Raw genomic sequence first — 23,035 nt, forward strand, 5'->3', positions numbered from 1 at the left:
CTATAGCCTTGAGTAACACACTCCCCACCACTCCCTGCATAGCACTTCAAGCATGAACCGGGCAAGCCAACGTGTGCAAACACATAGGTTTAACATTTATTATTAAAAAATAAACTAAATCTATACTATAGGAGCACTATGATCACTATATTTCATGAAGGCTGCGATGATTATACTGTGTGCACGAACTATGATCCTCGGTAAACAAGTTTAGGATGTGGTCACTCTCGTTAACTAACACACACACACACGGTTCGGCCACTCCAGCACTCGCTCCTAGGAATGCGCGCCACCGCCGTGTCCGACCCATCCCCGAGCGGCTGCGGTGAGGAGGGAGCGCTGAGTGTTGCCAGGCATGATGACGTAGTGGGTGGGGTGCGGCTGCGCGCGTTGCACACCGGGTGCGTGCACGCAGGGGGCGGACGCGCGTTCGTGTAGTGTGCTCTGAAAGTTAGGTCCGACTCCAGGGGAGCGCTGCGTGCCGACAGGCAACATGGACGATCTGGGTATGTGATGGTTAAAGCGGGCTGATCTCCTGTCCCAGCATGGCCCCCCGCTCTCCCCAGGCTGGGTAACACGATGTGTGTCCCAGGGGTAATTAGTGCTCAGCCTGGCCCCCCATGGTTTACTATTCTTTGTTGGCTAGTTCTATGGGTGTATGGGTGCATAGCATTACACTGGCCTGGGGGCTGCCTCCATGTCTTACAATGGCTCCCTGCACCCCTGGCCAGCACTTTACCCACTATTCATTGACTATTCAATGCTAGCCATGGCCACTGCTGATTGACAGCAATACCATTAACCACTTGTTTGCCGGGGGGGGGGGGTGAGCCATGTCAAGGCAATGTTCAGCCTCTTATCCTTAAAGGGTTAAATAACATTTTGCCCCAGTGGCAGTCTGTGTTTAGAATGACCTGTGTTGGGCTGCTTTCATAAACATGCATTGTGTTGCACTAAGTTAGCCTCAGTGGCAGAAACCTCTGATATTTGTCACAGCCCAGAGTTTGCAAAGTATATAACTTGCATGTGATTAGAGGAGGATGCATCTTGCTCTGATTATCAGCTCTTATTTTATCTGTCCTGCTCATTCTCTCAGCATCCAGTTGGTAAACATACCAGCATTAAAGCATAACATATGTTTTCATCACAATGCATGTTGCAAAGACTTGCAGTGGAGAATGTTGATCCTGCTTTTGCTGTAATCCTTGTTTCTCGTGTGTGTGTTTTGACCCCAAAACTGAATGTGCTGTTTAGATTTGATCTTTGTGTCTTGATTTTTATTTCTTTTTCAGTAACTCTTTTTTTTTTATGTATGTGCATACATAGTATATCTTTTGTATTTGAGAGATTTCCATCTTGATCTCATCTGTGATCACAAAATGATTTTTGTATTATATTCAGTTAAAAGAACCTAAATCAGTAAATCAATCTATTCAAATCCGTGCTAACTGAAGAGACATTTCCACCAAGAATCTTTACACAAAATGTATTGAGCCACAAACTGCTACTAATAATGAAATAGTTCTAAAATATATTTACCTGCTATCTAGTTTTCTTGCATGTTTAACTCCTTAAGGACCAAACTTCTGGAATAAAAGGGAATCATGACATGCCACACATGGCATGTGTCCTTAAGGTGTTAAAGCTTTAATGTAGTGACTTTTTGCATCTTTAGATACATATTTTGTACGTACTTTTTACATTGTAGTTCGCTTTAATTCCAGGCAATGCATAGGCCTAATTATTATCGTCATTAAGTTGAAATCAAGTCCGTTGGGAGTTTTTTTTCCTGTAGTACCAATTCCTAAGCCTAAAAATGTCAGAGCAGAAACTATCTAAATGAAAACTAAGATAAGCCGAGTATAAATTGATATGAGATACTGTAATACTTTTGTGTTGAGAAGACAATTCTGTGATTGGACAAAGATGCTAACTGAAACAGATTTTGGGTGAAGCAAACATTGTGGTAAAGCCTTGTAATTATTGACTGCATGCTAATAACACCCTCTGAGTGCTAACGTTGAGTGCAGCGCTTAGCCATGTGTTGCTCATGTTTCATCCAAAAAGGCATACAAAACCTGTCAAGTTAAAAATGGTGTGTGTGTATATATATATATATATATATATATCTTGCATACACACGTTAGAACTGTGAAGAAGTTGAGGTAAGACATGTTAACTGTAGCCCTTGAATAGGTTACTGTTTAAGGTGTGTTTTTATTTAATCAAGGCACATTGTGCACTATGAATACATTACCTTCTTTAGACAGTGGAGGAAATACATGCATATAGGGCCCAGCATCTGATTTCATGGCAAAGGGTTGCATTTGTAATCCCTCGATTCTGAGTATGTAGAAGTGTGGGAGGAACGGTGCTATTTCTGGGGACAGTTTGTGTGCCTCTTGGACTCCAGTATTTGATTTAATTAAGCGTAATGTGGGCTTTCAGTCTTGGCAGGATACGTTTGCTGTTGCCATGTGTGTGGTGTAGACTGCTGTGACTCAGTCTGTGCCGTTCCTCCTGGCCCTGGAATCCTACAGCTCGTGTTCATATAACACCCTACGACAAATCGGGATACGTGCTATTCTATTTCATTTTTTTCCTAGTATTATTTATCAGTTCCAGCTATAATATCTGGTTCATGGAAGTTCTTTCTTTATATAGCATTCATAGATTATTTTTTTGTACTAAATCCTAAAAGAACTGTAGTGACGTTTTTGTTTGATCAGCACAAGGTTTCTTTGAAGCATATCTTTGTTTTTGCTCCACTCAAACTTGTTTTTTACAGGCACTTTCGTCTTTAGAGTGTGAGCTTGTATGTAGAGTATTAACATTTTGAAATGTGTTGTTACATTAAAAATTAATGACATGCAATACAGTAACTCAGAACATCCATACATTGGTGCTTTATAGCTCTGTAGAGATTACCGCAGCTACCTCCACAGTTTCTTTCAGCCCTCTGTAAGCTTTTGGCCCATCTTGCGTCTTTCACCTTAGCCTCTTTCACCTTAGCCTATCAGTTGTCTTTCAGCTGTTTTTACCACATCTCTTCACCCACCCTCACTTATTCTACTTTACTCCTGCACTTCTAAAAAAATCAACATGCTTGGGTCTTTTACATCAAGCGTCTTCACCGCACACTTCCCCTACACTTTATCCTAGTGGAATACGTTTGCTGAGATTTAGTAGAGATTTGTGCTTGTTTCTGTCTCCTGTCAGCAAGATAGTACATTGCACAATCGGGATAATGGAGGGGTGCTTGCTTACATGCGTAATGAGGGGGAGGGCGGCATTTGCAGTTACTACCCCAAAAACTACAACCAACCGTTTGCTTCAAGCAGCATTCTCTGTTGAGTTTTTTTTAGTTAATGGTGAGTGGGAATAACCTCACCTATGCATTTTATTTGCATTCATTGGAAACTCGGTGCACTCAATGCTGGTTACATTTTGTTGTGTTTGGCGGCTTTTTAAAAAAAAAAAAAAAAAAAAACTTTTTAGTTTTTGTTTTTTTACATGCCCTGCCCAATTTTACTGTTTCCCTGTCTGCTTAAAACCACTGCTGTACATAATGAACTGACGTAGATTTCTACAAGTGGTGATCAGCTATTCCACAATACAAAATAACAATATGAACTCCATGTGCTGTGTACTACAATGCACATCCAGCTCACCAGGTATATTGTTTTCATATCCATTGCAAAAGTATTGAAGGGTAATTAAACCTACATTTCAGTATGGGTTGCTTATCATTTTAGGTTAATTAGGGGTAGCTATCATATATTCTATATGTGCTATGTGTATTTTAGTAGCATTGAAGTGTTACTGATTGGAGTCATTCACGAACGGAACGTCTGACTGAATGTAGATGGATTTCAGCCTGTTTGGAGCAACTGAAAAACTGAAATGCAGAGCTGAAGTATAGAAATACGCAGCCCAATGCAACAGTTAGGACCATTCTGATAGTTAAAGGAACACTATAGTCACCAAAACAACTTTAGATTAATTAAGACGTTTTGGTGTATAGAGCATGCCTCTGCAGTCTCACTGCTCAATTCTCTGCCATTTAGGAGTTAAATCACATTGTTTATGCACCCTAGTCATACCTCCCTGCATGTGACTTGAACAGCCATCCTAAACACTTCCTGTAAAGTGTCATCTAATATTTACCCTTCCTTTATTACAAATTCTGTTTAATTTAGATTTTCTTATCTCCTACTCTAATAGCTTGCTAGACCTAGAAGGAGCCTCTTGTATGTAATTAACCCCTTAAAGGATCACTATAGGGTCAGGAACACAAACATGTATTCCTGACCCTATAGTGTTAAAGCCACCATCTAGCCCCTCCTGGGCCCCTCATGCCTCCATAAATATAGCAAAATCTTAGTGTATTCAAGCCTGAAGCTGTAACTCTGCATGCTGTTTGTGTCAGAATAACAAGCAGTCTGCTGACATCATCAGAAGTGGTAGTCTGATCCAATCACAGTGCTTCTCCATAGGATTGGCTGAGACTGACAAGGAGGCAGATCAGGTGCAGAGCCAGCATGATTTAAGCACAACCCTGGCCAATCAGCATCTCCTCATAGAAGAATTGAATTAATTAATCTCTATGAGGAAAGTTCAGTGTCTGCATGCAGAGTGAGGAGACACTGAATGTTTGGATGCATTTTAGGCAGCCATGACCCAGGAAGGATCTCTAACAGCCACCTGAGGAGTGGCCAGTGAAGTTATCACTAGGCTGTAATGTAAACACTGCATTTTCTCTGAAAAGACGGTGTTTACAGCAAAAAGCCTGAAGGTAATGATTCTACTCACCAGAACAAAATCAATAAGCTGTAGTTGTTCTGGTGACTATAGTGTCCCTTTAACCCCTTAAGGACACATGACATGTGTGACATGTCATGATTCCCTTTTATTCCAGAAGTTTGGTCCTTAAGGGGTTAAAGACTGAGCCAAATGTACACGTTTTGATCAAAACAAAACTTGGAATTTGACTGTTTGTTAACAGTTCACCTCTTTCATGTTTTGGGAAGTTATATGGTCAAATATAGCATGTTACGTTTTCAGGGGTTTTTTCACATTGAAATTCACCAGATTGGTTATGTTGCCTTTGAGACCGTATGGTAGCCCAGGAATGAGAATTACCCCATGATGGCATACCATTTGCAATAGTAGACAACCCAAGGTATTGCAAATGGAGTATGTCCAGTCTTTTTTAGTAGCCTCACAAGCACTGACCTAAGTTAGCGTTAATATTTATTTGTGTGTGAAAAATGCAAAAAAACGAATTAAACAGCAATTTTGGGCAGTGTTTGTAAATAAGTGGCTACTAAAAAAGACGGGACATACCCCATTTGGTATGCCATCATGGGGGTAATTCTCATTCCTGGGCAACCTAACCAATCTGGCGAATTTCAATGTGAAAAAACTAAAACACAAGCCTTATATTTGACTCTGTAACTTTTGAAAATACCATAAAACCTGTACACGAGGGGTACTGTTGTACTCAGGAGACTTTGCTAAACACAAATATTAGTGTTTCAAAACCGTAAAACCTATCACAAGAATTATATCATCAGTGTAAGTGCCATTTGTGTGTGAAAAATGCAAAAAACATCACTTTCGCTAATGATCTCATCCTTGTAATACATTTTACTGTTTTGAAAAAGGTAAATCACTGGTAACTAAGGCAGTAAATAATAATGTGTGCAGCTACATACAAATACAAGCATTTTGAAGAAGAAAAAACTCAAAATATTTAAAATAGTATGTGCGCTCCTAAACACTGAGGTGTTCTGGTGGCAGTTCTTAGTTTTACTATCAAAGCATTATTGGCAGCTACAGTACGTTGTGATTGTGGTATTTTACATCTGCCTATCTATAATTATCAGGACTCTCTGGTATATGAGAATTGCTTCTTGAATATAAATTGAGTGTTATTTAAGAGAGGTGTAAGGATTTCAGGAATATTTTGTGATTTCTTGATTTTATTTTGTATTAAAGAATTATCAGTTTTCTCTATTTTTGCTTTGTACACTGTTTCTTTTTGCTTTGTACATTGTTTAGGAGCGCACTTACTGTTTTGAAACACTAATATTTGTGTTCAGCCAAGTCTCCCAAGTAAAACAGTACCCCCTATGTACAGGTTTTATGGTGTCTTGGAAAGTTACACGGTTAAATATAGTGATAGCAAATTAAATTCTATGGACTTTCTGCCTGGGTTATCAGGTAGGTCCCGCAAATTGTAATGAATAAAATGACTTAATTATGTAAAAATATTACATAAATATATATGTAGAATTCAAATAAATATATATATATATATATATATATATATATATATATATATATATATATATATATATTCGTTCTAAGTGTATTTTGATATCAAAATCCAATTAGAAAGAAATTACACATTTATATTTATTAATTTTTTTTATTTTTAACGTATTTATATATTTTATATAATATATATTTATAATATAATTCTACGTGTATTTTGATATTTATATATAATTTAGATTAAAATACACTTAGACAGTGTGTGTGTGTGTGTATAGATATGTATAGATTTTAATTTTACACTTTTTAAAAACTTTATTTTAATTCAGGCAGCAGGGGGACAGGCACTCCTGGTACAGTTATGGACGGCTATTCCGTCCATGTGATCGTGAGGTCCTCACGATCACATGGCCCAGGAGGGCCGGATTGGCAGCAGGGGGACTCCCCGGGATGCCAGGTAAGTCCGTTCCTCCCCCTCTCCCATCACAATCTCTGGCATGGAATCGCCGGTGAGCAGGTAAGTCCCCTGGACAGCGTGGACATGCTATGCTGCCCACCGGCGTTTAGAGCAGGGTCCCAAGGACAACATAGCATGCACGCTGTCCTTAAGGGGTTACAGTTCAATTTACAGAGCAGGAGATAAAATCTATTAAGTTAAGTTACATCTGATTTGAAAGTGAAACAATTTTTTTTTTTCCCATGCAAGTTGTCAGTCAGAGCCGGGGGAGGGTGTGGCAAGGGCTGCATAAACAGAAACAAAGTGTTTTAACCCATAAATGGCAGTGAATTAAGCAGTGAAAATGCAGAGGCATAATCCATACACTAAAACTGCTTTATTAAGCTAAATTTGTTTTGGTGACTATAGTGTTCCTTTAACTGCAAGGAAGGGTCCAATATACCCCAATAATTTAATTCATATTTTTTTTAACAATATAAACACTTTTGTATTCCACCCCTCTCACCATCAAGTTCATATTTTGAATTACTATTTTAAGTGCCTGCTACTGGCTGTTTGAGCATGCAGTGGACTAATACTGCAGATTTTGGTAGGTTATGCAGTGCAAATAGTAAGTAAAGTGTGTGAATTTGCTTTTTTTTATTAGGTTTATTCTGAGTGGATCCTTTTTGAAATTCAGTGATAAATATGTGAACCTATATGTTAGGAATTGCATGTGAAAATTATTTATTATAAAGCAGACCTGAAGGTAAATGACGAGATGTATACTCTTTCAGTTGAAATAACACAATTGCAAGAAAACTTGTATTTAGTAAATATGAATATTGCAATTTGGTCATTTTAACCATATTTTGCTAAACCAGACCGTATTTCAAACTTTTGTGAGTTGGTTTTCATTTTGAAGTGATGGGACAATTTAAAAAAAAAATATATATTTGTTTAAAATGTAAATTTTAAATTTTTTTTTTTAATATCCTTTTTTTTTTTTCTTCATTTCCTTTCTTGGTGCAATGAGGTATTTTTTTTTTTTAAATTCTTTATTTATAGCGTGCAGGGAATTACAATCATGCATGGTGTGCCACGATAGCACGAACAAGAATAAGCAGTATAAATTTTCATGGCTGTTTTAAACAAGACTGCACATTTTTTTTTTTTAATTATTTATTTTATTTGTGCATGTGAGAAAAAACATATAGCATGTCATGCCACAACAGCTTGAGCATGCGAGGTCACACAAGACTTTGCGTTAATTAGGCAGTGGATAAAACTGTGCACATTTTTTGAAGATTATGATCGTTTGACACAAATGTACATATACAAGCTTAATATGAGTAGAGTGAACATAAGCGATTTTCGACTGCATTGCCTTAGGTTACTGTATATTCATAAATGGCTAAGCTATCATGTCAGCTAGAAAGGTTCAGCAGTATGTCGAAACAAGAGTTATAGGCTTAAACTAGGAGTTATAATATGTTGCGCGCGTATTGATTATGAGCTGTTTCATTAAGATTAATAGCCTTAGTAACGGGGTTGTAACATAAACAAGGTAGGTTAACTATGCAGCTGTGGTGCTATAAGGTATGTAAAGTAACTGTGGCTAAGACATATCTTAGTACTAGGCAGCAGTAGCTGAGTGAGTGCTAGGGGAGATGTTGACAGGGTTACACATGGCTGCGCTAGAATGATAGTCAGGCCTCTGGTAGCATACAAATGAGCAGTAATTGAGGCAAATAAAACAAACGGAAAAAATAAGCATAAAGGAAGAACCAAACGTTGTAATAGAGGGTCGTGTGGGTCCATTAGAGGCACATGAGGCTAGGTTACAGCAAATACTATGCCTGGAATTGAGTCCAAGTCCCTGTTGGGTCAGCCGATGCCGTGTTGGGGCTGAGTGCGTGCCACCTGTATTGGTCGGTGCACTCTATCCCCTGTGGGACGCTGGGGGGAACTCCGCTTGAGTGCAGGCTGCCGTGCAGGCTTTGGTACAGGGCGTCGTGCAGGCTTGGGTGCAGGCTTGGGTGCAGGCTGCTGTGCAGGCCACTCTGCCGGGCGCTGTGCATGCTTGGAACTCCGCTTGAGTGCAGGCTTGGGTACAGGGCTTTGTGCAGGCCGCTGTGCAGGCCGCTGTGCAGGCCGCTGTGCAGGCCGCTGTGCAGGCTTGGGTACAGGGCTTTGTGCAGGTTGCTGTGCAGGCTTGGGTGCAGGCCGCTGTGCAGGCTTGGGTGCAGGCCGCTGTGCAGGCTTGGGTGCAGGCCGCTGTGCAGGCCTGGGTGCAGGCCGCTGTGCAGGCTTGGGTGCAGGCCGCTGTGCAGGCTTGGGTGCAGGCCGCTGTGCAGGCTTGGGTGCAGGCCGCTGTGCAGGCTTGGGTGCAGGCCGCTGTGCAGGCTTGGGTGCAGGCCGCTGTGCAGGCTTGGGTGCAGGCCGCTGTGCAGGCTTGGGTGCAGGCCGCCGTGCAGGCTTGGGTGCAGGCCGCCGTGCAGGCTTGGGTGCAGGCCGCCGTGCAGGCTTGGGTGCAGGCCGCCGTGCAGGCTTGGGTGCAGGCCGCCGTGCAGGCTTGGGTGCAGGCCGCCGTGCAGGCTTGGGTGCAGGCCGCCGTGCAGGCTTGGGTGCAGGCCGCCGTGCAGGCCGCCGTGCAGGCCGCCGTGCAGGCTTGGGTGCAGGCCGCTGCGCAGGCTTGGGTGCCGGCTGCTGTGCAGGCCTTTGTGTAGAGTGTTGTACATGCTTTGGTGCAGACCTCTGTGTGGGTTTTAGTGCAGGCCTGTGACTCTGTGCAGGTGTTGCGGTGAACTGTCGGGAAGCATCTATCCCCATATGTTTCTGCGTCCGCGCTGCAAGCTTGGCCCAGAACCTTGCCCAGAAGCGCTCAAAGGCCCGTGCGATTTGATCCTCATGGGGGGCCACTACCTCATGTGTCCTCACGGCCGCCATCTTTGCCATGCGTTCTGTGCCTCCTACCTCCTCGCCCCAGATCGGCGAGATGCTAGCCACAGAATTTTACTCAGCTAAAGTAATGCAGGGGTCGATAGGCTAACAGAGTTACTTAACAGACAGTAGACTCGTACCCTTAGCTATATTTTAGTGCTTCATACTAGTTTAAGTAAGCATTATGAGAGTGACTCCGTCTAGATTATGAGCAAGGAGTTAGAGCAGAGATTATTTGCTTACAGTGTGGGAGCTTGCGACTAGTGAGACATGGAGTGGTGTGCTTGAACACATTTATGCTGTTGAAAATAATGTCGCTATGGGTTAATCATGCGGAGTACTAATCATATATAAAGAAAAACATTAACTTGTAAGCTTTGGTATAGGTAAAGCATAACTGACGAGCTCTGCTGACCATGTGATTAGGGTATAGTATAAGAAGCACAGAGTCCTTTTAGTGAGATGTTTCGAGACGATCTAAGAGGATCGGAGGCTGCGGGCCTACAAACCAGTCTGTCAGCCCATGCCGGTTCGTGGCAGGTTGTCGTCCTGGGCGGGATGGCTCAAGGTTTCGGAGCAGCAAGGGGTGAGGATCCCCTCCAGCCCCAGGCCTGTATAGAGGGTGGCATCTTCTTGCCACTGGCTCGAGAGCTCGGCGAGTTCGAGGCAGACCCTTTGTGTTCCGTCGCCGCCCGCGGCGGGCTGTCTTCCCGTAGGGTGGCGGATGCTTCGGAGGCTCTCTCCGTGTGGCCCTCAGCCTGGGCGGGCAACGTGTGTGTGTGGTCAGCTTGGGGTTAGTCGTTCTGCCCGGAGTAGGGTGCCTCTTCCCCCCGACCACAGCCCCAGACTTGTGTGCTAGCGGTGGAGTCCCATTTAGCTTACTTTGTTCTCCGGTTGGCCTGCCCTGATATGGCAGGGTCTGCAGGTCTGCCGCAGGCGCCCGCAACCTTCTCCATAGCTTGCGCCAGAATCGGGCAAAGGTGGCTTCTAGACGTTGCTGGATGTTGCAGGAGTCCTCCAGCGCAGGCAGGAGTCTTACGTTGCTTGTTGCATCTGTAGCCGCCATTTTAGACACTCCATGTGCTCTGCTGCCTTGGGTTTGCCAGTCACCCGGCTGTAAGTGCCGCTCGTATTTGTTACCCCAGTAGCTTAGACCGAGATGACCCCCATCGGTCCAGAGGGGGGGGGGGGGGGGTAGGAGATGAGAGCTCCGAGGAATCCATATCCAGGGTCGTTAGCTCGGGGAGCGGCCGTCTCCCCATCACTCAACTCCCGTTAGGCCTCAGGGTGTGATGTGGGGTTCCCCAGGGGTTGCATGCTCGTTCTGGGTATCTATGTGATCCTCCCGGTGTCCCTTTCATCATAGCTCCACTCCAGGGAGTAGGTGCGCCGTTCTGTAGGGGGATTATCCCCAATGAGGTATTTTTATAATAATAATAAAAAAAAGTGTTCAGTCTCCATGTGTGGCATATTTTAGAGGTTTCCCTCTTTTCCTGTATCTTTGTGGCAGGGTAGTTGAGTTTTTATTTAATGCTATACTTTAACTCTATGTATATCAGATGGTTTCTGTCTGCCTATTTCAGTTCTGACTTTTGGTGTATGGAGCTGAATGACACAAAATGGAGGTGGAATTGCAAGGGGGGGGCATTCTTGGCTCCAGATAGAGGGGTGTGGGAGGAAGGGACTGCTTCCTTCCATTTCTGAGCTTTGTTTCCTTCCATTCCTAAATGTTTGTGTACATGTTGAAATGTGGATGGTTAGTTACCTCACTGGTAAAGAATCTAATTCATGCCTAGTTCAGGATGGAAGCAATTGCCCATGTTCTGAACCCAAAAAAACACCTTGAATTTGATCTATAGGTTTGATAAAAACTTTTAAATTACAAAGTGCCCCACTACATATTATATATAGTCTTTTAAAGGACAGAAAATGCTTTCATCTAATATCCTAACACAACAATACATGTGAATAAAATGTTAAAAATTGAGGACATTAAATGTTTTCCCACCTTTTTGCTTATGATTAAAAAGGGCTCAAAATAGATTCTTATATCAGTCCTAATTGTTAAATTCCTAATATGTCTAAAGGATATAAACTAATAGTTAATGCTAGCCCTATACTGTACAAACTAACAATATACCAACCATACCCCTTACCATTGAATCTAACCAAATGCCTACTCTAATCTTGCTCTTAATCCTACTCTTTCTTTACCCCTTATCATTACCTTACTGCTAACTCTACTCTTACCTCTAAATTTAATCCTACTCTTACCCCACCTCTGTTCCCAACATTAACCCAATTGCTAATGTTAATTTTGATATTAGAAAAGGGTTTTACTATTTAATATAGTGGATGATGGTATGTTGCCACAGTTTACTAGCCTTTTTTAGAATTACATTTGGTATAATTTTAAGTGAGGCTGGTTCCAAGCGTATACAGTGTATGAAATCATACCCGGCGGATGCGCAGCAGGACGCAGAGGGGCAGTCTGTCTGCAGAGCACGCCTGTCACTCCTCCTTACCTCCTGCTTGAAGTGCAAGAAAAGCATCTAGCCTGCTTGAGCAGAAAAGAGCAGGGCTGCAACTGGAGCACAGGTGGCTCATCTTAAGGCAGGGGAAGACGGGAGGGAGGGAGCAGTGTATTGCATTTAAGACAGTGTATTAGATTGGGTCTGAATGGAGGCGCTGAACGCTCCCCATGGAGATGCTAATTGGCCGCGCAGCGTTTTGCCACACATCCAAAATAGCCTCCCAATGCTTTCCAGTGGAAGGCATTGGATTGGCAGAGATCATCAAGTTTGAGCCAAAATGAAGAACATACTCATAGAAATCAGCAAGATAACGCCATTTGTTTTTTTTTACAGCTGTCTAACAGCATACAGTCACGATTTCAGTCCCATTACCAAACTTTTCTTAATATGTCAAGGTAGTTGGACTGAAACAGTGGTTATATTGAAATGCACATCTCCTTAAAATAAATTTGCTCTTTTGTTTACTTTGAAGCCCTACAAGTGTGAGGTAGTCCAGTGTCAGGTAACTTTTTTTTTACTGGACTCTTCTAAATAAGCCTACGTTTATATGAAAACTGAAGTTTATTTTTTGCTGCACACATGAACGTAAACCTTGTTTATTTGGCCTGTGTTAGCTTTTGCCTTTAACATGCTTGCTCTACATTTTCTTACAGGCATATTTTGCTTTGTGTTTGCTGCAACTCAAGGCAAGATGAAGGATTGAGAATTCTTTCTTTAATAAATACATCCAGAGAACAGTGGGATTTTAAGTTTAATTTCTCTTCCCTGTTTGATAGCAGGGTATGACTGTTTTCATTCAGAAGTGTCTGAAATTTCAGGTCTTGTTCCAGCCTGGTATCTGGATGTTATGCCTTTGACAAGTTTTGAATTGAAAGTGCAATCCAGAATATTTCCTCTATATCAGAGAACATTAAATTCTGTTTTGATCAAAATGTGTTTATAATTTCCAGATTGTGTCTTTGTTTTAAAGGGACACTCCAGGCACCCAGACCACTTCTGCACATTGGAGTGGTCTTGGTGCCAACTCACACTACTCTTAACCCTGCAAGTGTAATTATTGCTGTTTTTTATAAACTGCAATAATTACCTTGCAGGGTTAACTCCACCTCTAGTGGCTGTCTATTAGATGGCATTTCCTTGTCCCTAGCACAGGAAACCTGTGCTAGAGCATCGCTGGACGTCCTCACGCTGTGTGAGGACCTCCAGCGTTGCTCATTTCCCTATAGGAAAGCATTTTCAATGCTTTCCTATGGGAAGCTCTAATGCCGCGCATGCGCATTAGGTCTCCCCGGCCGGTGGGCGGGATCAGTCTCGCCCACCGGCCGACGCAATCACTGGGAGGAGCGAAGGAAGAGCAACTGGTGATTGGGGGGTGGGAGGGAGAGGGGACCTGCAGTGCCAGGAAAACTTATTGTTTTCCTGGCACTGGAGTTTCCCTTTAAGGTGGTTCTCATCTAGTCTATTTTATTTGTCTCCATAGCAAGACAGGTGTCTCATTTCTTACAGGAGTTTGTCTTGTATTAGTCTAGACTTGTTCCTTTTTATAGATTTGGTTATCACAACCTTAATTCCTACCTGACACACGATTTCTCCAAGAAATTCCCTATATTTGAATACCATGGGGCTGCTAACCAGCAGGCCCTGGGGTACAATGACTTGTCTCAGCAGATATTATGACAGTATCCTATTGAATTCATGTTTGGCTTTTGATAAGGCCTATTAGGTTTTTGCTGCTCAATAATGTTTTTTATAACTCTTAGCTGTATTTGAACTCTGTCTCTCACCATATATACATATATTACCCATAAGTAAATGCTGCCGTGTATGATCAGGAATAAGGAAAGTTGTTTTTCATACTTACCATAACTTTATTTTCCTGATCATTATACATAGCAGCATTAAAGCGGCACTGTCATGCCGAACTTACCTTTCCTCAATCTCTTCCTCTTCTCCCCCTCTATTCTTTTCTTCCTGTCTTCTTTAGTTTTCTTTAAAATCATAAGACAAAGTAGGGACTCTTTGTCTTATGGAGGATTCCTCCGCTTGACCAGCGGAGGAGCAAAGTGTGCTTCATTTCCGCTGGTCAGAGCAATTTTCCCATAATCCTTACCTTTCCTCTGTGTTCCCGCGATGCTTCCTGTCATTTTAGACGAAACTGCCGAATTGCGTTCTAACTGAATGAGAACAGTATGTTCGTTTGTTTTAGAACGCAATTCGGCACTTTGTTCGGATCGGAATTTCATTCGAATGAATGAAACTCCGATCCTATTCATTGCCGCGGCTGCATCTTGCAGCCGCTTAGTAGATAACTCCCTAATTCCCACGGTATCAGGGAGCTATCTACTAAAAGGCTGAAAGACCTAAATTGGTCTTTCAGCCAAGTTTACTAACACTAAGTAAAAATGACTTAGTATTAGTAAATAATATGCCCCTACTCGCTATACCGCGAGTAGGGGCATGTCTAATAAGCAGTGAGCAGCCTGCTCACTGTAAAAAAAAAAAACCTATTGGCCCCCACCCCTAAACAACGGGTGGGGGCCCTAAAGTAAAATGAGGGAGGGAGACCTATTGTCCCCCCCCCTGCCCCCACCCCTGCGCGGCGGGTGGCCATAATGAGAATGGGGGGGGGACCACCTGGGCGGCGGGTGGGGGCACTAAGTCAATTCCCCCCCCCCCCCCCATCAAGGTGACTAGGGGTCCCCAAGCCCCTAGTCACCCACCCCCCACCCAAATAAAAATGCCCCTACCTACCCCCCTCACCCTAAAAAATTGCTTGTAAAATGACACAGAGCACTGTGATTGGATGGCTTGAAATCCATCCAATCACAGTGCTCTGTGTCATTTTACACAGCGTGGGAAAGTTCTTTGGAATTTTCCCACGCTGTGTAAAATGACAAAGAGCACTCTGATTGGCTTAAACCCACCAATCAGAGTGTTCTTAGCCTAATTACAGGGCGGGGCAAGGCTTTATAAGCCTTCCCCCGCCCGGCGGAGCACAGTCTGCGCAAAGCCCTCCATGGGTGAAGATGGATTATTTTTCGTCGGGATTTTTTTTTGCGCTCAGGTTTTTTTATTTTATTTTTAGTTCGACGGGTATGATGGTTTTTTATTTGGCCTTTTTTGGGGCTGAAAAATGAAGATTTTAGAAAAAAGACGTTGAATGGTAAGTTTAATTTTACTTTACAAGTTAGCAATTTTATTCCCCCCTCACAATTTTTTTAGGGTGAGGGGGGTAGGTAGGGGCATTTTTATTTGGGTGGGGGGTGGGTGACTAGGGGCTTGGGGACCCCTAGTCACCTTGATGGGTGGGGGGGGGGATTGACTTAGTGCCCCCACCCGCCGCCCAGGGGTGGGGGCGGGGGGAGGACAGTAGGTCCCCCCCCATTATCATTATGGCCCCCACCCGCCGCCCAGGGGTAGGGGCCGGGGGGGGAGGACAGTAGGTCATCCCCCCCCTTATTACCATTATGGCCCCCACCGGCCGCCGGGGGGGGGGGAAGGACAGTAAGTGCCCCCCATTACCATTATGGCCCCCGCTGGCCAGGGGGGGGGGAGGACAGTCGGTCCCCCCCCTCATTACCATTATGGCCCCCACCCGCCGCCCAGGGGTGGGGGCCGGGGGAGGAGGACAGTAGGTCCCCGTCCCCCCCCTCATTACCATTATGGCCCCCACCGGCTGCCCAGGGGTGGGGGCTGGGGGGGGAAGGACAGTAGGTCCCTCCCCCTCCCCCCCCTTATTACCATTTTTTTTTTTTACAGTGAGCAGCCACAGGCTACTCACTGTTTAGTGGACATGCTGTATAGCGAGTAGGGGCATTCGGGAGATTTTAATCTCCCTTATGCTATTATGGAGGTCATATTGACCCCCATAGAGTGAGGGGGGGACCCGGGGGGCTTATGAAGTGGTGTGGAGCACAGCTCTCTGCCGCTTCTGTCTTTACATATTACAAGGAGGGAGCTGCACGCCGGCAGCTCCCTCCTTGTAATAAACAGAACGAGCAAACAAACACTGATATTCGGTGATTGTTTGTTCGTTTGATTTTTTCTATTCATTCATTCGTCTGTCTGATGAATGAATGAATAGGTGAAATTCCCGTTCGCATGTCCAGGTGTTTCACTGGGCATGTGCGGGAATCTCACAGTCTGTCTAGTGTGGGCAGATGACGTGTCCCACAGGGACTTCATCTACCCACACAAAGATGGCGGCGCCCTGAATAAAGATTGTGGCAGAAAATAAAGAATAAAAAATAGGTAATGTGGGGAGCTTAGGGGCATTTGGGGGTGACTAAGGGGTCAATTGGATGTAGTGGAGGCGGGGGGGGGGGGTTAAAAAAAAAACGGGATTCGGCATGACAGTGCCGCTTTAAGTTCCTACCCATCTACTTTGAGAGTTTTGAAGCTAGTTACAAAGACTGCCTGTTGGAAATGGGGTGCATCTATTTATACCAATTTCAGAGTTCCATTTCATGTCCTTTCTAGTAAATGCTGCCATGTATAATGATCAGGAAAAGAACATTATGGTAAGAATTAAACGGTTTTCCTTATTAAAGAGCTACTTGTAGCACTGGCTTCCTACACTGCAAGCAACTCAACAAAAAGTCAGGGGCCAGTAAAAATGCCTCCTGCAATCAGAGGCATCCCCGGCTATTGATACCTGGGGCTTCCTGGTGTGAGCAAGGATTTAACCCCACAAACACAAAATTTGCAGGGCGTTATCTGCCCCCCAAAAGGCTTTTAATTCCCCTTTATGTAGGACCCAAATTTGCCTCCAGCGGTGATGTCCACTCCCCCCCAGGCAGCAACCAGCATCCGAATAGTCACTTTCAGGAAGCGCAGAGTGCTGACTGGCAGGAGCACCGCTGGTTGGCTGAAGGCAGTCAGCTGACACTCAGCCAATCAGTGACTCTCCATTTACTAAACTGGCCTGGAAAGAAATTTAGGTAAGAGTGCCTCCTGGCACCATAACTTAATGGTTGTTTTTCTACTAGGTGTCCCTTTAATGAGGAAGTGGTAGCTTGAGCAGCAGTGGGATTGGTGATTGGGTGAGAGTTTCCGTTGATAGTTTTCAGCCTATTACAGTTGCCCATAATGGTAGCATGAATTGGTGTGGCGAATAAAGAGTGTAATCCTTCCTTAGCTTTACCTCCAATAGAGACTGGGTGGTGGGAGGCTAGGGACCCTTATTCAGTGTTAAAGTATTTTAAAATGGTGTAACAATGGTAGGGACTCCAGCCACCATAACAAATTCAATGAGATATAATGGTTATAGGGACTAGTGTCCCTTTAATGTTTTGTGCCTGTGTGTTACATGCCCCTTTTAGTGTTTATTGCTATTGTAACTAACTTGTTTCTTTGAAGGAAATCATACATCTATATATAGACACATCAAACAGGGAACCATTCTATACTTTTCAGCTGTGCATGTACTGACACTACCTATTGTATGGTAAATTATTTGGGAACCTTTTTCATATGTTGCTGGGATTGTCTCCCTCTGCTGCTTGGAAATGATCAGATCCTTTTAGTGATTAGTTACCTCTAATGTGATTTGGATCATATGCTTTATAGTTATTTTGATTTTACAATGGCAGGATGGCTACATGTTAGCCAAGCCTAAACTAGGATGATCCAATTAATCAGATCATCATTTTAGTTGAAGAAATGGCATTTTTTTTTTTTTAAATTCTTTATTTTATTTGTGCATCAGATAACAGTAGTCATGCAGAGCCACGACAGCATCTGCAGGCATTTGCATAGTTTGACATATACGTGGCAGCGTAAACGGCACATTTTTTTTTTTTTGAATGACATACAAGAAACAAATTCGTGTAACTAGAGTGTATAAGCTTACAGTGCTCGATAGGTACATAGACTTAAAACAGTGTCAAAAGTAAAGATCGCGCTCAGACGCTTTATATGCTTAAAGTTGCTTAAAGAATATGCCTAAGATACGCTTTGAAATTTGCCTGGCATATAGTAATATAGTGAAGATCGCGCCTCAGCGCTTGTTATGCTTAAAGTCGCTTAAAATATGCTTGGAATACGCCTTGAAGTTTGCCTGGCATATAGTGATTTAGTAAAGATCGCGTTTGACATAAAAGTGTAGGATTAACTCCAAACCAAGAAAAACAGTAAACGCTTCATACGTTAAGAGGCTTCAATGCGAGAAAATAGACTGCACTTCTATGTTGTTGGTTTACGCCTTTCTGCGTCTAGGTGAAGTGTATGCGAAATATAACTGCTTATTTATAAGTAGAAGCTTATGGAAAAACAACATATAAAATGATTTCGCTTTAAATGACAGGCACAGGGTTAACTACGTGGCTAAACAGGAGAAACTGTGGTATTAGTCAAAGGCTAGTAGAACAAGTATGCCAGATTGTGTAACCACCTCAATCTACCCCAGTGTTGGCGTTGCATAGCCTTAATTATAAAAGAAGAGGTGCATAGTAAAATTAACATCAAAGTGAACAGTAGCGGTAGAAGAAATGGCATTTATCTGTAAAAAGCACTACTTCTGAGGAAGTGTGCACATCTCATGAAATGTGTTAGATGAGACTTGGCAGCCCGAGATCATTACCACATGTTGGCTGTTTTAAAAGGGAAGTAAAAATGGATAATGGAAACAAAAACATAAGGGCTTTTCCATTGTTGGCCGATGTCTCATGTAGATGCTAATATTAACCCCAAGATGCATTTTCAGTGATTCAGACTAGTTGCATTCTTGCTTTACATAACCTCCATTTTCTGGGTTAGTACTGTAAAAATACTGGCAAAACGTGTATATTTTTTTTTTGCATTTTGTAATGCTTGCCCTTTTAACTCTTATGTGATGGTCCGCCTGGCACTCTGACAGAGTGCTTCCACCAATTGATGCTCCTAGTGCTAACCAAGGACCACCAGCACCGCACCAGACACCATAAGCACTGCAGACCTCACAACCGTCGCAGCTTGGTTGGGGTCTCTCCGTCTCCTACCCACCTTGGACCTCCTAGTGATTATCCAAGGGAGTATGATGATCATAGCAATCCCTTGTAGTGATATAGCAGTTCCCTACAACACGAGGCTGTGAGTTGAAGGTAAGAAGGTCTGAAGGTTTATTGGTACAGGTTGAATTTATATACAAACGAAAAAATAAAGTATATACACTAAGAGAAAACACGTATACTGAGATAGTTCCAGGTGAACTTCACAACCACCTGTGGAAATATGTTACAAAAAGACAAAAGTGGAGACCACCCAGAATACGTATAATGAATGAAATACAAAGGGACAACCTGATAAGGGTCCAATTCCCTAGAATGGGATCTGTGTGAAAATGAAAAACACTTTCATAGCGTAAAAAAGTAAATATAAATGGTGTTTAAAGTGAGATTAGAAATGCACTCACAAACAAACGATTATTCAGGCCTTTCACCCTCTCAGGGGTAATAAGATGAGCACAGAAGGTCCTCCAACACGGTATATGTGGATATAAAAAATGCAATAATAGTGAAGAATGTTTGGAAATATATAAATTCACATTTATTTATTGCACTTACAAATTTTCAGCATAAAAAAGGCATCTCTCCATAAACATATGGAACTCCTGGTGATGATAATCGAGTATCCACAGTCCAGAGTCAGGAAGAAGATACAGCATACAAATAAAATAAATAAAAACAATAGTACATAAGTAAATGAGAAGTGTAGTGATGTCCAACGCGTTTCGTCCTATTCAATAACGGACTTCTTCAGGGATAAAGATAGAACCACTTCTGAGGGTTTATGTACCCTTCAACATCATTATTTTCATCCGGTACAGCTGCTTACGGACATGCGGTTCACTGTGAAACGCAAAAATCCGGCGCGAATACAGGAGGCTTCTCCAACAGTTCCGGGTAGTAGTGCGCATGCACGTAATGTCCGCGCATGCGTCTATTGAAAGGACCACTGCCTGTGAGGGACAAAAAGCATAGAAAGGCGAAAAACGCCTGAGAACCAAACCGAACCCCTATTGTTACAGCTTCTAATGAAGTGAAGGTGTTTACCGAAATTATTACATCATACAGATTAATTATATATATTGAATATATCTCTCCTAACAAAGTATATGTATACAAATGTACATGTAGACACAGAATAAATTATATAATATGGATTGTACATATATATGTATACAGCCATATGTAAATATAAATTAATATAAATTAATACATGAAATTGAATTCAAATCCAATTGATATAAACTTACTTGGGGGGACATATAACCCCATAATGAATTAATTAGTATACACCATACTGGATGTGATTATTATTATAGAATTATTATGTGAAAAATAGAGAGTAAAACTCAATTAAAGGGCCATGTATACCCATCATATATTGTTGATATATAAAGAAAAAGTATAGATTAAATTGATTGAAGCTTGAATTAGTTTAAGAGCTTCTTTATACGTGAATTAAGGAATGTGTTATTATTTCATTCATAGTGAGGAATAAATATACTTAAAGAATATAGAAGTATATTCTATATATTTACATATAGGCTAATATATACATATAGACATATCAACAACGAAAATAGATTTTCGTTGTTGATATGTCTATATGTATATATTAGCCTATATGTAAATATATAGAATATACTTTTATATTCTTTAAGTATATTTATTCCTCACTATGAATGAAATAATAACACATTCCTTAATTCACGTATAAAGAAGCTCTTAAACTAATTCAAGCTTCAATCAATTTAATCTATACTTTTTCTTTATATATCAACAATATATGATGGGTATACATGGCCCTTTAATTGAGTTTTACTCTCTATTTTTCACATAATAATTCTATAATAATAATCACATCCAGTATGGTGTATACTAATTAATTCATTATGGGGTTATATGTCCCCCCAAGTAAGTTTATATCAATTGGATTTGAATTCAATTTCATGTATTAATTTATATTAATTTATATTTACATATGGCTGTATACATATATATGTACAATCCATATTATATAATTTATTCTGTGTCTACATGTACATTTGTATACATATACTTTGTTAGGAGAGATATATTCAATATATATAATTAATCTGTATGATGTAATAATTTCGGTAAACACCTTCACTTCATTAGAAGCTGTAACAATAGGGGTTCGGTTTGGTTCTCAGGCGTTTTTCGCCTTTCTATGCTTTTTGTCCCTCACAGGCAGTGGTCCTTTCAATAGACGCATGCGCGGACATTACGCGCATGCGCACTACTACCCGGAACTGTTGGAGAAGCCTCCTGTATTCGCGCCGGATTTTTGCGTTTCACAGTGAACCGCATGTCCGTAAGCAGCTGTACCGGATGAAAATAATGATGTTGAAGGGTACATAAACCCTCAGAAGTGGTTCTATCTTTATCCCTGAAGAAGTCCGTTATTGAATAGGACGAAACGCGTTGGACATCACTACACTTCTCATTTACTTATGTACTATTGTTTTTATTTATTTTATTTGTATGCTGTATCTTCTTCCTGACTCTGGACTGTGGATACTCGATTATCATCACCAGGAGTTCCATATGTTTATGGAGAGATGCCTTTTTTATGCTGAAAATTTGTAAGTGCAATAAATAAATGTGAATTTATATATTTCCAAACATTCTTCACTATTATTGCATTTTTTATATCCACATATACCGTGTTGGAGGACCTTCTGTGCTCATCTTATTACCCCTGAGAGGGTGAAAGGCCTGAATAATCGTTTGTTTGTGAGTGCATTTCTAATCTCACTTTAAACACCATTTATATTTACTTTTTTACGCTATGAAAGTGTTTTTCATTTTCACACAGATCCCATTCTAGGGAATTGGACCCTTATCAGGTTGTCCCTTTGTATTTCATTCATTATACGTATTCTGGGTGGTCTCCACTTTTGTCTTTTAGTGAATTTATATACAATTCCCTGGGCCAGAGGAACACCCTCTGGACCTGATGGGGCACCGGATTACATAATGTACAGACCAATAAAAGCAATGTAACTGTGAACGACACTCCCACATACAGTACACAATCCCTCACCTCTGCCTGTGATATAATTAAGGCAGATAATGCATTAAATTATCCCCAGGCAGAAAAAAAAACATATTTTTATAAAGTACCATAAGTACCCCAAAACACAACGTATCCCCATGTTACAGAAAACAAGGGGAAGAGGAGAATTCCTAGTGCGGTCATTGTACATTGGGATTGACCGCACTAGGGGTTCTCCTCTTCCCCTTGTTTTCTCTCTCTCTCATATGTATGCATAAGGATCTCCAGACGCCTAGAGGACCGATTGGGTACTGTGTCACCATAAGCACACGCAGGCCATTGAGATCTGAGCCTATCCTATAGGGCTCTGCTTCATGTGAGTGAGACCATATAGAATATTCCCTCACTGCACTTATTGAAAACGTTATCTGCACTATTTCTTGCATTTACATTTGTTTCAGATTATCGCTATGAGTCACGTTTTCCATACATATGTATGTTAACCCATATGGGTGAGTCAACAAATTTGTAAGCGCTCCACTTGCACACCAGTGGTGGTTTTTATTATTAATTTCCAATACCGAGTGTGCACTTCATCTTTTTTGACGTCACTAATGTACCTGTATGCTGCCGCATGCTTTGCAATACAGCAGGATGCTCCATATGTAGATAAAACCAATGCCCTCCCTTAGTTACTTGTGAGGGCTGGGGGGATTGACACTTCTAGACAGTGGGCAAAGCTACAGTCGTGTTGAAGAGTCAGGCATACGAAATATGTAGAGATAAAGTAGTCCCTACTTTGTCTGATTATATCTCTTGACTGGATTGGAATTTCAGTGAG

At 41.9% G+C, this 23,035-nt stretch overlaps 1 protein-coding gene across 2 annotated transcripts in view; it reads left to right on the forward strand.

Moving 5' to 3' along the window:
- Positions 1-392: 392 nt before the first annotated feature.
- Positions 393-23,035, forward strand: part of PXN (paxillin) — a 51,171-nt gene continuing 28,528 nt past the window's right edge. Inside the window, exon 1 of one of the 2 annotated variants that reach the window (XM_063454594.1) lies at positions 393-506. In XM_063454594.1, coding sequence (XP_063310664.1) covers positions 494-506 — 13 coding nt within the window. In that variant the 5' untranslated portion in view covers positions 393-493. The remainder of the gene's footprint in view (positions 507-23,035) is intronic. The other variant, XM_063454595.1, reaches the window with a different exon arrangement.

Source organism: Pelobates fuscus, chromosome 5, assembly GCF_036172605.1.
Source record: "Pelobates fuscus isolate aPelFus1 chromosome 5, aPelFus1.pri, whole genome shotgun sequence".
NCBI classification, from domain to species: Eukaryota; Metazoa; Chordata; class Amphibia; order Anura; family Pelobatidae; genus Pelobates; species Pelobates fuscus.